The sequence below is a fragment of the Haplochromis burtoni genome, unplaced genomic scaffold (assembly GCF_018398535.1).
Source record: "Haplochromis burtoni strain Fernald_Lab_line unplaced genomic scaffold, NCSU_Asbu1 Contig_185, whole genome shotgun sequence".
Lineage (NCBI taxonomy): Eukaryota > Metazoa > Chordata > Actinopteri > Cichliformes > Cichlidae > Haplochromis > Haplochromis burtoni.
The window spans coordinates 492,805-510,387 of NW_024582546.1; the positions used below are offsets into that span (position 1 = coordinate 492,805).

General features: G+C 38.7%; 1 protein-coding gene across 8 annotated transcripts in view; it reads left to right on the top strand.

Moving 5' to 3' along the window:
- astn1 (astrotactin 1) overlaps positions 1 to 17,583 on the top strand; it is a 487,501-nt gene that overhangs the window by 140,519 nt on the left and 329,399 nt on the right. For 6 of the 8 annotated variants that reach the window (XM_005936984.3, XM_005936986.3, XM_042225858.1 and 3 more), the window contains exons 3-5: positions 12,254 to 12,531; positions 12,827 to 12,969; positions 15,440 to 15,589. In XM_005936984.3, the coding sequence (XP_005937046.1) occupies positions 12,254 to 12,531; positions 12,827 to 12,969; positions 15,440 to 15,589 (571 nt within the window). The remainder of the gene's footprint in view (positions 1 to 12,253; positions 12,532 to 12,826; positions 12,970 to 15,439; positions 15,590 to 17,583) is intronic. The other 2 variants (XM_005936985.3, XM_042225860.1) reach the window with 1 other exon arrangement.

Consider the following 17,583-nt stretch of genomic DNA (forward strand, 5'->3'; position numbering starts at 1 on the left):
GGTATAATGTTGGGCAATGATAAGAAAATGAAATATCGCCATAGAATATGAGTAAAACGCGCATGCGCAGTGCCTTTGTTTTCATACGCAGAAAATGCATGGCGGCGACGGAGAATGAGAAGGGCGAAAGCGGATTGTTGGATGAAACAGACGAACCAGAACTGGTTTGTTAAAATGCTGCAACTTCAGTGGTGTGGAACTGGTTTGGCTTTCGTCCGTCAGATGCACATCAAAGCACAATTTTTGGTAGCGCATGCTAGCAGGCCGTCGTTATTACCGTGTTTTTCGGAAAATAAGTTGCTCTTAAAATCCTTTGATTTTCTGAAAAAATCGACAGTGCCCCTTATAATTCTTATGTATGAACTCTGGTTGTGTTTACTGACCTCGAACCGATTTTATGTGCACGGCGCTCAAAAATCTGTCAAATGTTTCAGTACGACTTTGCTGAGCTACGAAGCCGCACCGCTTGATGGATTGTCGGAGCATTACGGCTATCGTAGGCGGAGCCTCGCGGAGTGATACGTACTGTGCTTCAACATAATATTACCGTACTGTGTGTGTATAACCTCTTTTTAAGTTTTGTGGATATTATACATGGTTATGCTGAGGACATGTCGGCCAATTTCCACTGGAAATGATTTTGGTTAAACTGTCAGCGAGGAATTTGCATTTTCACTTTTCTGCACGTGCAGAAAAATGTGGTGGAGTGACTGCTTTCTCAGCAGTCTGCTACAGCTTTAAAGGGGCAGAACACATGACCAATAACTGTATGGATAGGTCTGCAGTAATAAAGAGGTCTACTTTGTAGCAATTATCCTGTGGTTTCCTTCACCTCTATGTAAAATGTGTTTCCTTTGGCTCAAAAATTAAAATGCATGTTGATGCTGCTTATTCATGTGTAAATATGCTTGCTGATAACATGCTCTTGTAAGGTGGTAGAAAATCCCCAAGTGACCAATTATTATGAGTAAACATAAAGATTTAACTGTGAATGTAAACATTAATGACCTCTGAGCTGTTAGCTGTTGGTTCAACTTTTTGAGCTTTTATGTGCATGAAAACCACAAACTCTGTTTATGTTTGATTGAATTTTTCTAATATGTATTCCTTCTTTTCGCTCATGTGCCATCAAGCTGTGTCTCAGCACGCACATAAGAGAAATCAGTCAGACTAGATATGGCTTCAGCATCAAATAATTTCCTCTGTCTGTTGGGATTTCATCCAGGGCCGGTACCTTATAAAGCAGACAGCACGCTTTTAATAAATCAGACTTGCATAGGAGCTGAAACATTACATGCTGCTTCACCGGTTTATTGTCCCTTTGCAAGTGTAGAGGACATTACAGGAACAGAAAATGAACCGTGGACTTTTGGCCTCAATTTAATTTCCTATACAGACCGAAAGAAAAGACAGGAAAAAAATAAAAACATAAAATGCAAAATGACTTTTCACTTTTTTTCCCTTTTTCAAGCTGCTGCTGTATATTTGTCGTAATATTTGCTTCATGGCCACACGAGCCAACAGGAACAAGGAAATGTTTTTACTGCTGCTGTGATTTAATCCATAAATGTTAATCAGGTTAAATGAGACATGCACTGACCCCGAAAGTAATCCAAACAGAGTTCGTGCCAGACCTCGCTACACATTTATCAATGGTATAGTTGTAAATGTACAGATTCAATTTAGGGATTAAAAGCATTGACCTTGACCATATTTGATTTTGCTAATACTCTTTAGATGGCATAATTAGCAATGTCCAAGGGCTGTAAAGGGAAGTTCTCAAATAAAACACAAGTAATATGTTTTTTTTTTAAGCACTCAAATAAAAATAATAATAATAACAATAAGCAGTTGATACCGTAAGTGTGCTTATCTACTGTCACTGGATGACTTTCTGTTCGTTGGGACATGACAGGTGCATCCCACAGTAATATTAACTGAATATCACAAGGTTTTATGCAGAACACCTGCACTATTATTTTCCCTGCATTCTGCAGCACACTTCTAATTTTCCGAGTATTTGTAGAAACACAGTGAACTGGTAGCTGTCATTCAGTGCCACCAAATGAATTAGTCACACATGAGCAAGTGTAAAAATGAGTTTTGGATTTGTGCAGATGACATTTTGGAAACGATATGCACACAGGTGAGCAGAAACCTGCTTAATATGAATTTTTAGCATATGAATAAAAGTAAAATCTGGTACATTGAAGATAAAAGGGAAAACTATATAAACTAAATATATGAATATTGTTCATATTGTTTTGGCTCAGTGTGTAGTTTTGCTGATATATCAGTTATAACTGAATACAGAAAATCATATTTCCTATATTTAGACCCTAATTAAAGTGTCCTTTTTAAAAGGTCTAAGCTATCAGGACATGAATACTGGACCTGGGAGTGTCTTTTGAAATGTGGTTAGCAACATATCCTTTGTGTCCTCTTGGTTGTACGGTGGGATAGTTGGATTATGGAAGATGAAACTGATATCGATCTGATCCTGACTCGAAAAGTTAGATTAGGTATATTTGGCAACAGGCTGCTCGATGGAGCTGATTTGTTTACTTCAGTGTTCCATGTTTATTGCACCAGGCGTCAGCAGCAGCGCACTGGTTGGTAGCAGGACAGTAAAAGATCAGCATTAGGAGGTATTTCATGCAATTTCACACAGAAGGTTTATACAAGGTTTCATTGTTTTAATTATATTTATTTTTGTCCTATTGTTCTTTATTTTTATGTTTTTTACTAATAAATATGAAATAGTTCTGATGGCACAGAGGACTGAAAGCCTGTTTTAAGTCTTGCAACACTTGGTTTGACATTAAGCTATTTTTGTTTTTATTAAATATTGTTATTGGTCCTTATTTCCTGTACTGTGAAATAATTGGCCCCGTTGGCCTCTGCTTTCCATTTCCTGTTGTTTTTTTGTCTCTTCTTGTGAGAGAAGGACAAAGCTGCTCAGGACAAGCTTTTTACTCCCAGTATTTTTCTGCCAAGCGCTGTTAATGGGTGTATTCTTCAGTTGGCTAATTCTCCACAGAAAGGATGCTCAATCACATTGTGTCATAGGGCCATGTCACGAGTTTAACCCTAATAAGACCTTAATGGCAGAATAGCCAATAACTGATTCAGTGCATGTAAATACTGTCACTACTTCATGTTCCCTTATCTAGCACGACAGTGAGTGGCTGCCCTTTTAAACTACATGAACAAATGACTGTTTCTTGCAAACACAGATGGAAATGCAGTAAATTAGGCAAAAACTAGAGTTTGTAAAGTCAGTATTTGATATGACCAAATTCAAGCCTGAATTCTTTTCGACAAGCTTTCTTGTACTTTCTTTAAGTCATATTTAGGAAAAGTTTCCAAAGCTCTTCTTTGGACGTTGTCTGCCTTTCGGTCTATTCTTTGTTGCGATGATCCAACACTGCCTCAATAGTGATTGTTTCATTGAGTGTTTTTCTGTCCAGGTATTTTCTTTTTGCTACAGTGTATTTGCGATCACTCTAGACTGGGATCATACTGATCCAGTCAAACACTTTATAAAAGGTATTGCATTAAATTCAGTTCAGTTCCTCTGTGAGGAAGCACTTTGCAACAGTGGGGAGGAAAAACTCCCTTTTAAAAAGGAGAAACCTCAAGCAGAACTATCAACAGTGACCGGTTGGGGGCGAGGGGAAAGAGAGCAGAGGAGTGAGAGCCAGAGTTTAACTAATGATTAGATATAGTAGTGGCTTATAAACACACCGAGAATAAAAAGAGTTCAATGAAGAAAAACATGGGGAAGCACCATCAGCAGCATAATTAGAGAATCATTAATGAATAGTTCAGGGTCATCAGGTCCACGTCTGACTATAAGCTTTATCAGAAAGGAGACTCTTTAGCCTTGAAAAGTGAAGAGGGTCTGTCTTCCAAGTCCAAATGAGAAGTTGGTTTGACAGAAGAGGGGCCTGAAAGCTGAGGACTCTGACCAGAACTTTTTTATGCACCATGCAACCCAAAAGTTGAATGATGCATAAAAATCTTCCTTTACTTTTTTGCATTCACAATTTCTTCCATTTCACAAGATACCCAACACCACTGGCTGAAATGCAGCCCTAAACCATCACTGTATTTTGCAGACTGCTTGTTGATACTCACGGTTGTAGCTCTGTATTGACCTGCTCCGTACACGTTGATGACTTGATTAACATTAGTCACTAAATAGGACCCATTAACACTGATTTTCAGTGTGTAACTGGGTGTTTTTCAGACTTTTTCAGTTCCTTAAGAATGGCTTCTTGACAGCCACTAACACCATTTCAGATGATACCTCAGAGAATTGTAGACGGGTCACCTGAAGGGTCAGATGAATTTCTCGGGTTTTCTCAGGTTTTCCCTGTTTCTTAATGATGTGATTTTCAGATAATGTTCATGTGTTATACATAGTCCTTTTGGCCTGCCACTGCTTCGTATAATTCATAGTAATTTATAGGTCACTGTATATTGGCTTAACAAGAAAGCATTGTTCTAAAAAAAATTAAAAAAACAAGGACTGGATTGAAAATGCATGAAGAAGCAGCCAGTGACGAAAGGAAAAACTGTGAAAGATGCTCAGATACCCTGGAGAGATGTTGCCCGAGATCACTATAATGAGAAGATCTGGATCCTTGGAAGTAAAGTATAAAGACTCAAAACTTTTACACAGTTCTACATTTGTGATGCCACAGATTGGTTTATTTAGTGAAGTTCAAACAGAAATATTAGAATTTAAATATTTTGCATAATCATATAGAGACAACTAACAAACCAAATTTGATGTGTTTGCATCAGTAACATGAAAAAGTCATAGTGGACAAAATCTTTTTTTTTCTTCCCAGCACAGAAATATGTTGCTTAATTACTGCAAGGTTAGCGTACATTGTCCATCAATCAACTGCTAGGGTGAATCTGATGGATCTCACACTGTAATATCAATGAATTACACATAAATATAGAACTAGGTAACTGATAGTCAGTCACCTCACATTCAATGAAGAGGGTTTGCTGTGTTGTACTTGTGCTTCTCTGTCTATGGTGGTCCCTGATTTCCTACTTTTTATGTTTGTCACACTTAAATCTTTCAGATCATCAAACAAAGATAACACAAGTGAAGAAAATTCCTCCACAGTGCTGTAAAGCAGCGGTCTCCAACCTTTTTTGCGCCACGGACCGGTTTATGCCCGGCAATATTTTCACGGACCGGCCTTTAAGGTGTCGCGGATAAATACAACAAAATAAAACTGGTACCGGCACCGAAAAACAGAAGATTTATTCATAACACACGTGACCCAGGAAAACCGAGTTAACGATAAAAACGATAACAAAATAACGCTGAAAACCAATAAAAACCCTGAAAACCAGACATTTCACACCTGAGCCTCAGCTCTCGCGGCCCGGTACCAAACGACTCACGGACCGGTACCGGTCCGAGGCCCGGGGGTTGAGGACCGCTGCTGTAAAGGACCCATTGCCTTGTTATCATAAACACTTGATTGTAATTGTTGCTGCTAAGGGTGGCCCAACCAGTTATCAGGTTGATGGGTGAATCACTTTTTCACATAGGCCCATGTAGGTTTGGATTTTTCCCCCTTAATAATAAACGTGTCTAATATTTAAATTTGTTTGATGATCTGAAACGTTTAAGTGTGACAAACATACAAACAAACAGGAACTTTTCACACCACTAAAATACAGAACATAAGCATTACTAATAGTCAGGCTTGTAGAGACTTTGTAGTAACAATAGGCTGACTGGAGTCTAATGATGTGGAAAGCATGGATTATGAATTATTATATTATGAGAAGCAGAGTCCTGGACTCACTGTGACAGCCTGGCAATCCCTGTGTGTCACGTTAACAGAAATTCGTGTTTCAAACTACATCTAAACATATATAAAAATATACCAGTTTGTTTCTGATAAACTGGCTGAAGATAACACATCAAAAGATAACATTTTGACACTATGGACTCATTTTTCCACCATTATAAAATGAATTATGTGATCTCATACAAAACCCACTGTGGATTTCAAAGCAGTGGAAAGGAAATGGAAAAAAATAAAAAGCTCGAGCATAAAACATCTTTCAAGCATTTAAAACTTTTACCATTACAACTACAACTTACAACTGTAACATAATTCACTTTAATACCCCATTAGCACACAGAGTCAAACTATCATGGCTTCATGCTATATTAGCTTTTATGAAATACACCAAATTGAATCAAATGATAGAAGCCAGTTATGTCATTAATATTCATTTCCAGTGGAGAGGCCCTTGTGTGACACGTGTGAAATAGGGTTGCGACTTTCACATTTGTTCAATGTCAAAATCTGCACTGGATCATAAAGCCTATTGCTAAAAATCCTCTCAATCTAACTTTCATTTCATTCTTCATTCCATTTCATTTCATTGTACGTATCCAATGTTATATTTTGACAACATTAACTGCAGGTTAGGAGCTAGCGTAATAACAAATGCATTGAAAGGATTCATTGTTAGAAAACTATCAGTTTCAGCCATTAATATTGTAATCTGATATCAAATTCAATCAGCGGCCCTTTAGTGGAGATAAAGTTTATTATATTCCATGCAAGAAGCTTCCTTTTGCTATCTTGTAGCTGTCAGATAGTCCCGATCTTTCCGCCTTCCTGATTCTTAATGCCTCGCATTCAGAGACTAAGTGACAGATTGATAGCTCAGCTCTAATACTATGCCTGCTCCGTCAGCCTGAGAAAGGCCATGTCTTCTTTCCTCCATTCAGGAGTTACATGACAGGGGTGTAAGTCATAAGGAGCACTGGTGCCATTATAACATCATCCTCATCCGTTAGTAAGTGGATTATGGGGCTGGAGCGCTGGCATGCTCTGATGTGTGGTTTGGTTTTATTGGCTCTATAAGAGAACACAGTTCACTTAGTCTCCACTTGGATTCCAAGTAATGCCTGGCATTAAACAGTTTTTTCCCTGCATCGCCTGTATTAGCCCCCTCCATGTATGGGCACTAATGCTGGTTGATGGGCTTGAATTACATTTGTCACTGAGGTAGATTTGATTGAGGATCATTATCAGTACCTGACATTTGACATCTTATTGAAGTTTACTCAGGGATGAATGAAACAATGGGGTGCTTAAAAATACATTTGTGCTTCAGTACTTATAAATCTATATGTTTATTTATCAAATGGAAAAATTCCTCAGCTTTTCAATTTGTTGTGCAGTGTTTGAGAAAATAATGAGTAACTCTAATAACAAAAAATCAGTTGAAAACACACAAGTATAAAATATGTTGAACAAGCTAAAGTTCAAGGGTAGTCATGCAGGTTTAAAAGAAATATTAGTGTTTGTTTGTTTGTTTTTTCAGCCCGCTGCTGGAACTCCTTTTCATTTTTGTGATTTGCAGAAACCAGACGACTCTCCTGCATGATTAACTCAAACCCAAAGACTCTGGCGTTCTCTCACACCTCTGATAGATCGTTGTCCCATTCCCTCCAGCTTCCTCCTGACTGTGTAAAACAGGCTCATTGCAGACATATTTTTATGCATATACTTTTATTTACGCTTCGGCATGCTTTGAATCATTCACGTTGAGAAATGCAGTACATACAGAAAGAGGGATCTAGACATTTTAGTTGCATGTCTGAAAAAAGATCGATGTAGAGCACAAACAAAAAAAGTCATTCTGATGTTACAGTCGGCACATAGTCTTGATCAGTTAACACAAATATGTATGAGTGAATGGGATTATGTCTTTTGGAGGACGCTTTCTTTAACTTGAAATGAAAATGAAAAACACATAAAGGGAAGAAAGTGGTGGAGGACACTGGTTCACGGGGTCCTGACTAGGGAGTGTTTTTGACTGTAAAGCTGTCTTGCAAGGGCAACAGACTGTCTGCCATCACTGTGGGATATCTGAGGGTGCAGGCAGGGGTGAAGAGAGCCCCAGGTGGCAGTAGACTCACATGCCTTGGGAATCTACATGGCAACTACCCCGGGCAAGCAAGAGATAACCAATGCTTAAAGCAATGGGAGGCATACGTGAGAGAAAGGCACCACGTGAGAGAATCTATATGATCCGCATCCACGGGTTCAACAACAAAACCTCGATAGTTTTACTTTCTTCACATAGATGCTGCTGACTGAAGGCTCTCTTTCACTCACCCACCCTCAAGTCACAGTAAACAGGGAGTGAGGCTTTAAGGGAGAGGCAAAATCACCACTGCACAGGAGATGTCACAAAAGCATCATAGTAAAAATAAATGCAAAAAAGTTTTTTTCCACAATCATTAAAAGACTAAAAAGAGATAAAAACCCCGTTAAAGCCATTTCCTTGTAATGAAGGCTACAAGCAAATTGAGATTTACTTGGGTGCTAATTTGTCATGTTTTATATAAACTGTAGGTCTTGCTCTTGTTTTGCTCTCCACCAAATGTGTGAGACTGGCTGTTTACCTACTAAATTCTTTAATAGTTTCAGCCACAAGTTGTTAATGCTGTTCTCTTAGCAGGCAGCAAATGGTTCACAGAGACTCATTTTTACAGTTCAAGTGATCTGACCGTTTGTTAGTGTAAAAATATTGTTTAGTGCAACTTTAAGTGTGTTGCTGCTGTCAGCGTCCACGACTGTTCTGGTAGAGAGAAATGTCCGATCCTCCGTTGGTTCAGTTGCATTTAGAGTCACTGCTTCATTTCTGTGAAAAGAGGTTTGCAAGGGTGACTTTCAAAGAGCTAAAAATGTAATCGTCGCAAACAAAATGACCCTCGTCTCCTTTCTGTCCACTGCACATGCAGATTTACTGCACAAGTACCCATATCATGGTGCTATTTGTTAATGTCCTTGACTGTGCAGATTAAACAAACAACTTATGCAAATTGGCCGCAACATTTGCTGATTTAAATTAATAATAGCAACCAAAATCCCATTTTTATTCAGCCACAGACTCCCTAATATGTTTGAAAAGGGATATTTTATGTAAATGACTCATTGAAATCCATTTTTCAGTTAATCATTTTTGCTTATCTTTGCATAACTGTACTTGTTTGACTGAGCTGACACAGTTTATTTCTAATTGATTTCTTTTCCCGGTCACTGTTTTTGAATCAGTTTCACTTAACCTTTGTTGTAACAGTGTGGTGAATGAGTATCGCTTACAGGCAGGATCAGTTAGGTACTGGTGTACTTTACTTATTATTTTTGAATGAACAGGAGAAAGAATATAATTTTGGATGTTTATGTATCAAGTTAAGTAAACACGTGGACACCTAGCTGGAGGGAGGAATTATCCAGTTTGCTGTAAATTTTTCAGACTGGTGGGTTTAATTCTTAAAAGAAAAAAAGATCGTGTGTGTTAGATTCCTCCCGTCTGTCTCTACGTGCACTGTCAAGTTGACATTTTCATAACTCTTTTTGACCTTTTCCAAATTGCACAATTTATCTGATTTTGATTTTTTGATGGAGCTCAGCTGCTGGTATCAGATTAGTCGCAGGGAGGTGATAAATTGCATGCACAGTGCATGCAGTGTTATGTGTTACAGTCTTGTCTGAATGTTATCTCATCATTCTCGGTCTTTCATTACTTTAAATATTCAAAACAGTCACACTCAAAAACATAAAACTGCCCATGAACAATCATTGCCTTTATCTATAGAGGAGCTGCAGGCTGATATTCAGACTTAGAATCCCTCTCTCACTGTGTTTTCACAGGCTGTGTGCTTTTGACTTGCCTTGACTTTGATCCATATCCTGCTTCTTGGCAGGATTCTCTGACTCTGCTCTCGCTTTTTCTGCTCTCCCTTTGACTGTAAACCCTTTCATTGGCTCTCTCTCTCCGGTTTCTGTCTGATTCTGTCTCGATCCACTCTGCTAACCTGTCCTCAGGGCAGGCTCGTCGCCCTTCATCTGTCCATCTTGTGCCTTCTCTGCGGGTGTAGATGCCACTGCATGCTTCTACACCATCAGCTCCCTCATAAGTCGTTAAAATCAGAGGGAAAAAGAGGAAAATAAAAACAGTTATGTGACCTGACCCAGTCATCTGAGATCAGTACCTCCTGAGTTGAATGTCACAATTGACTTCTGTCTTGTGCGTTTCCACAGGCCGCGAGCGGGGCACATTTGTTTTTGACTTTTGTCACATCTCTGCGTTGTGATGTGAAATGGGCCCGAGCTGATCACACTGCGGCTTCAGTGTCTGCAGAGAGTAACACTGGAAGCAACTAACGAAGTCTTTTGTTGTAGCTTGAGTTTCACTGCTAGAGATTAAAATGATACAAATTTCAACAAGTACGTTATGAAGCCGCAGATAAAATGTGAGATGGGAATGGATACACATCCAAAACCCGTGGAAATGAAATGAGAGTCTCAGTTGTCACTCCGTGGAAAGTAAATGCTTGAAGTAAATGCTTAATAGTAGATCTTATTTTCCCTTAGTAGTCCTGATGTAAACAGAGACAGCAGTACATGAGAATGGCTGTGCAAAAGTAGTTTTCAGGTTTATGTATCTATCAAAGAGCAAAGTAGTGGATGGTGAGAATCAACAACTGGCAGCGAGACGATTGCCTGACTACCAGGACTAGCTCTGCCAGTTATAGAGCTATGAGCTAATGCAAACAATTCTACAACAAATTTTAACCCTCATTTAAAAGACTGATATCACTGCAGAGCGGGCGGGCAGCATGGACACCCAAGTTTGTGAATGCCATAACTTGAGAAGGAGGTGCCTTTGCACTGTCAAATTGATGCCATAGTAGCATCTGCTAAAAAGTAGGAAAAGTTTAAATCGTGGTGACCTCAAACTCAGCGTCAGAGGTCAGGTTTTCTGATAATCTTGTAAATATGATCACTTCACAGTGAAGCGATTTTCAAGTTCATACTACAGGTGGTCACCAGCATTACATTGTTTTTAAAAGCATTGATCCTAAAACATCACACGTACACTGTACTTACTGACTTCCTAACAGATTTGTATATATTCTAGAATTCTCCGTCTTAGATCTGCATCATCTTTCCCAGTGTTCTGAGTATTGGTCAGAACAAGCCAGCCCTTTTTGTGCTGGCAAAAAAACACAGTTTTAGTCAAATGTGATCTCTAATTGAAGGGTAATAGACCGTTAATAGACAAAAATTCAAACATGTGCACCTAATTCTTGGTATTTAAAGTCACTGAAATTAGTCAGCATGGAAAAAGAATATAGAAGTCATGCAAATCATTAAAGCCTAAATTTACCATGAGCTTCATTCCCATAAATGTGTGTAAACTTCATAACAGCTTTCATAGTTATTTCCTTTTTTCTTTGCATATGCTTCCCATCAGATCAGCTTGGGCTTTATAACAGTGTCAGTGGATGTTAAACTGAAGAGTGATCCTGTATTCAGTATTGTTTTCCCTTTAGTGGTATTTACAGCTTTGCATGTAAATAACAGCGTTGTTGGTTACTGTTTTTTCATTCTCTTTCCACTTGCTACATGCGTGTGTTTTCTAAGATTACTATACTTTCATAGACAAGTATTATATTTTTATTAAAAAAATTCAGTTCATTGTCAAAGACCTTAATCATATGAAAACATAAGCATGCACAAGCAGTCTACATTTTGCAGCATATGCAATTTATACAGTACAAACAAATGCAACCTGTATTGGAAAATGTAATGTTCTTCATCAATGTGAGGGCTGAAGGTGCTGCTCCTGGGCAAGACTGTTTGGCATGTACTCCATAAAACCACAGCGTATGATTTTCTGACTTTTGTGTTGACCTAATGAGATGGAACATTTTAATTAGAGGGTTGGATTCTTACACAGAGCCAAACTGTTGTGCCTATCTCCACACATGTGTTGAGGTATGACACATGCAACAACATGAATAAGTGCATTTTTTAAATTTAAGAAAAAATCTCAGCACTTAAAATGTTGCCATGAGTTACGATTAGTTTAAACAAATGAAGTTAAAAGGCGTATTCTGCTACCGTTTCACCTTGAAACAAAGTAGAGGAATGTTTCAGAGAGCTGGTGTCATGTAAAAACACTGTAGGCGTAATTCAAGACAGTAAACTGTCGCTGCAACCTTTTTCAAATGTTGCTGTTGGCATCGCGACTTTGACTTTGATCCGTATTCTATTGGCAAGATTTTCTGACTCTGTTCTCGCCTTTGACTCACACTGCTTTCTCTCTCTCTCCGCTTCTGTCTCCTCTCCCCCTTTTTTTTCTGTCTCTCCTCCAAATGCCACCCTCCTCCCCTCAGGGCGGGATGATTGCCCTTCTGCTGTCCATCCTCTGCCTGGTCCTGATCCTCTACACTCGCAGGCGCTGGTGTAAACGCCGCCGCATCCCTCAGCCCCAGAAGAGCGCGAGTGCTGAGGCAGCTAATGAGATCCACTACATCCCATCAGTGCTGATGGGAGGCCAGGCACGCGAGAGCTTGAGGAACTCCCGGGGTCAGGGTCCAAACTCCAGCGGTACCCTCAGTATCCGGGAGACACCGATTTTGGATGGGTACAAGCAGGGTTTGGATGTGGGATGGTTAGAGCTCAAGCCCTAAATATAAGCACACAGCATGCGTACACATTGCTGAGTTGAATAACAGTATCTTGTTAATTCCATGCTACACAAGCAGAGCCTAATATTGCCTGAATATAGACAGCTGCTTCCACAAATCAGCCTGTACACACCACACTTGGTTTTATTGTATTAGCCTGTAATGTGTTTTGATGCCTTTATCAGTACATTGCGTCACACATTAGCCACTTGTGACATTTATTCTAATTTAGACAAGTCTGATAATGATTTCGCTAATTGATTTCAACTACATCCCCAGGTATGAGTATGACATTACCGACCTGCGTCACCATCTGCAGCGGGAGTGCATGAATGGTGGGGAGGAATTTGCCAGCCAAGTCACCCGTACCCTGGACTCGCTCCAGGGCTGTAATGACAAGAATAATATGGACCTCGCACCTGGTAAGCTGAAAGATGCACAAACAGCCAGGTCAGAAAAGACATGCGACCTAAAGAACAAGTGCACTGAACAATATTTCTCATGATAATTACAAGTACAGATCATTTACCTTGACTTTAGGGTCATCGGCTTATTGGCTGCTATTGGTATTTAGCATTAAAGAGTATTTATTGTTTTATTTCATCTTATGCTGTTACTCATTTTCAGCAGATAAACACAGATAATTTCATGTCCTACCAAACGAGAGACAAGCGTAGCTCCTAGCCGGAGATGTTTCTTTGTTTGTTTTCATCTTACACTGTGCATTTATCTAAGTAATGATAGAGGTTGAGACTCCATGTAGCTATGAAATGTTATCTTTTATAGTCATAAAGCAGTTACATTTTATTGCGGATGTTCATCTACCCATCTTATTAATGCATTTGTTTTTCCTCCTCCTCAGCCATACGGTTTTCTAAGTTACAAGACAATGCGTCAAAGGGGGTTATGTTTGCGTATTACACAAACTCAGTTGCAGCAATTGCAGAGTGAAATAAATGAAAAATTAATTGGATAAGTTTTATTTTCTCTCATAGGTTAGAAGTAATTATCTAAATGAATTTGGAGGGAATGATAGAGGATAAAAAAACATTTTCACAAACATGCATGGTGGAAATGTTTTGCCTGTGTAAAATCCACAAACATAAGGCATCTTGTTCACTTGTTTCTACAGTTAGTAGAATAACATCAGCTGTGTGACCCATGTAGGATGCAGATCACATATAAATATAAAAACTTTAAACAGTATTTTTGTCACCACTGACATAATTATGGAGCCACATACCTGCCAAGAAATCTGGTTTTTATGTTTTAGAGAAAGCATTTTTCATAATTGGTGGACTTTGGAGTTGAGCACCACTCCCATGAGAATTACTTCATGAAGTGGAGCAGTTGTGATGAAGGTACAGCCTCTGAATTTCAACTAAGGAGAGAGTCACCACTCGGATTCATCAGGAGATCTCTTATAGCTGTGCTCTTGTAAAATCCAAACCGCTCCACCCCAGCGCTTATGGAGCAGAGTAATCCTGTGCATAATGCATTTAAGATGTGTAACGCAATGAACTAGAGAAATAAAAAATGGAGACAGCAGCTCATGCATGGAATAGTAAATAGCGTGAACATCAGAGAGGTCACTCAGAAAATAACATTTGAATTTAGACTTAAAATAATGAATTTCAGTAAATGTGTTTTGGCTCCTCTGACCTTTTCTCTGCTCTATGTATAATGTAGTAGGTACACATACATAAACAAATGAAAAACAAGATGTCAGGGGCATTTCGTGTCTGTTGTCACTTGTGCACTTTGCACTTCTTCAAAATAATCTTGTCTTACAGTTTACTGTACCTGGTAGTGCGGCTACTGTTGTTCTACCAAATGTCTCATTTAAATGTTTTGAAATAAAACTTTATTTCTTTAAAATATCAAAATTTTCATAAAGATTTTTCTTTTGCACAATTGCAACATTTTATTGTTTCCATATTTTAAAAAAAGACATTAATAATAGAGAAATACGTGTTAAATTATCTGTAGTTTATTGTTATTAAGACATTTTGTGTCATTATTTATTCGTTTGAATTACACTGAGATGGACAAATATACTGAAAAAACTAGTTGGGTTTATTAATTATTGAATACAATGGCATGTATTAGAAAATATACCACATACTAGACGTCTGCAAGCGACGTTTTAAAATACTGATGGATTTATTTACTTTTGTTAATAATTCATGCTTTCGCTCATTTCTTTTTGCTATTTTGCAATTCTCTAAGCTAATGCACACATATTTTAGAAATTATGGTGAGACAAGGCATAGTAGTGGCTCTGAAAACATCATCCACAGAGATCCTGAATTAAATTTAATCCGAATCCATGACACAGATGTGTTTTTTTTTAAACTGGAACAAAGTGGAGGACATACTGACATTGGCAGAAAATTACAGCTACCATGACAAACAGTGTCTGTGACTAAATAGCATGACAGTCACATATCTGCAGTAATATATGATTTTTAGTGTTTCCATGGAATTTCAGCTCTTAATATTTACAGAAATAGATCATTTTTCCCTCTGAGGCTTAAATGGGCTCTGTCTAATGCCTTAATAAGTTTTCATTTCATGCCAGCTTTTGTCTGTCTTTAATTTTGCCTGTTTGACTTCTGGTACAGCAAACAACATCCTGGATTTTCTTTCTTAGTAATGGTAACACTTTATGCTTGCCACGTCAAGCCAAAGCAAAGAAACAAAAATGTTTTTCCAAGTGGGTGCTTTCTCATTTTAACTCTTTGCCCAAAAATTCAATTAAACAAAAAAGAGTGTTTATTGAACCTTCCACCTCAAACTCATGTGTCAAATATAAAACACGTGACTTTAGGAAGCTTTAAGGTTGGTACGTCTCCTAGCTTACATTTAAAAAATCATTCTTCTTATCTGCAGTGAGTGACAACACCAAGTTGGCGCTAATGAACAAATACAAGGACAACATCATTGCCACGAGTCCCATCGATAGCAACCACCAGCAGAACACCCTGCTTCCCCACAATACCTCCACCAGCCAACGCAAACGTCTCTCCAGCAACACCCGCGGTGAGTCAATCTCTGCCATGGATTTGGCACAGACAGCAGATAACATCAACACCACCAATCCATGAGTCCTCTCCAGGACTACTAGCAGCATCAGATCATTAGCTGGACATTGTTGTATCGTTACATGTGTACACTGATCCTGTCAGGTGGCAGCCTGGGGACTTTATGAAGGCAGTTACATTTGAAAGAAAAGGTTTTCACACGACTTGACATACTTGACATACTTGACATGGCCCTCCAGACAGTAAAGCCAACCTGAAACTTTAATTCTTCTCCTCTCTCCCCTTTTTGTGTACGATAATATAAGCTACAGAATGAATGTACAGTTTTTAATTGTTGCTTATACTAATAACATACTGTGGACATCTCATTCACATCTCTGTGAAAAGAAGAAGCAGAACACAAAGTGTTACCATGAACGCTGGTGTAATCTGTGCTTTTTATACAAGATAGGTCCTGCATGGCAGTTATGTGTCTAGTTTAGTTAATGCAGTTCAGAGGCTTTAAAAAGTCATAATAACCTTAAACCAAGGCTTTAGGGAAACAAGCATAAACACAAATGGTTTCTATCTTCAGCATCTGTCGGTGCAGTGAAATCAAGTCCTAAATGTGGTGGAGTAAGCCGACTAGACATTTTGAGTAGATTTATCAGCAGAGAAAGTGCCACTACTCACTACTTGCTGCTAATGTTTTTCAGTGGTCAATAGTTGTTTTTGTTTTTTTTTCATTCTGTAGCAATTTGCATATAATTGCCAAATTGCTGCACAGCCTAGCTCTGTTCCTGGAGCTTTAGTAATTCATAATGCAAAAAAATCTTCACTCAAGTGATCACATAAATTATTGACTTTCACTTCATTATCCAATTTTTCTCAATGCATCCGTGTTACACACTCACAGTGTTCACAGGAATAAAACAGACTTCAATATTATTGAGTTTTACCAGATAACATCCAGACACACTTGATATGATAATATGATACTGCTCTGTCAAGTCCAGGCAGTGGTCACTTACAGATGCAAGGCAAGGAGTAAAAATTGTTTTATTTTTTAATAACAAGTAATAGGACATAAACAATAATAGAGAATAGACGGACAAATTGTTTTACGTTGCAATTGGACTTTGTAAAAATGAAGTTTTCCTAGCTAGCTAAGATGAGTATTGGTTGCCAGTAGATGTCTGTGTAGGTTTTCAGTCATCCAGGTCATGGTAATTTAAGGAGCTTGGAAAGCAAAGTGGCAAACAGCCACTTCATAAACACATGGCACAACATGGAAGAGCCACCTCGACAGGACAAGACTCAGCTGTACATCCGCATCTAAAGGACACAGGTCACTCTGTCGAGGATGCCAGTGTTCACATTTTGGACAGAGAGGACAGATGGTTTGAAAGAGGAGTGAAAGAAGCCATCTATGTCCATGTGAATGTATGTGAACGACCATCTTTGAACAGAGGTGGTGGCTTACGACACTAAGTTTTGAGATCCCTTTCCAGACGTCTTAACACCCACGCACACCCGAAACCTCTGCTGCTAATGACTGACACCCTTTTTTACACCTTGGCTCATGCGATGAGGCAAGTGATCTATAGTGGGTCAACAACAATCTTCAGGGACAACTCCCACTAGTGCAAAAAACCCTGAACTCCCCACTATTTGGTCTTAGAAGTGAAGAAGCTTCTCGGATGAGAGCTGACTTAAAGAAGTCTAGTCACTTTTCTTTCCAAGCTTCTTAAATTCCAATTAGATGTTGTTGTTTTTTCAGTGTTGTTCAGTTTCAATGTTATTAGAGTGATCAGCCGCTCCTGTTCATTGAAAGCAAAGAGATTTAGTATCAGATTGCCTTTGTTAATGGTTTCCTCTACAAAAGCTAAAGTCAGACTTGGGAAGCTCAAATAAATGTTTTCATATAACCTCAACATTCAAAGCATAATACATGTTAATGCAAGTAGCCACAGAAATGGTAGCTGCTAACATGGTGCTGCTAACAATGCTGGC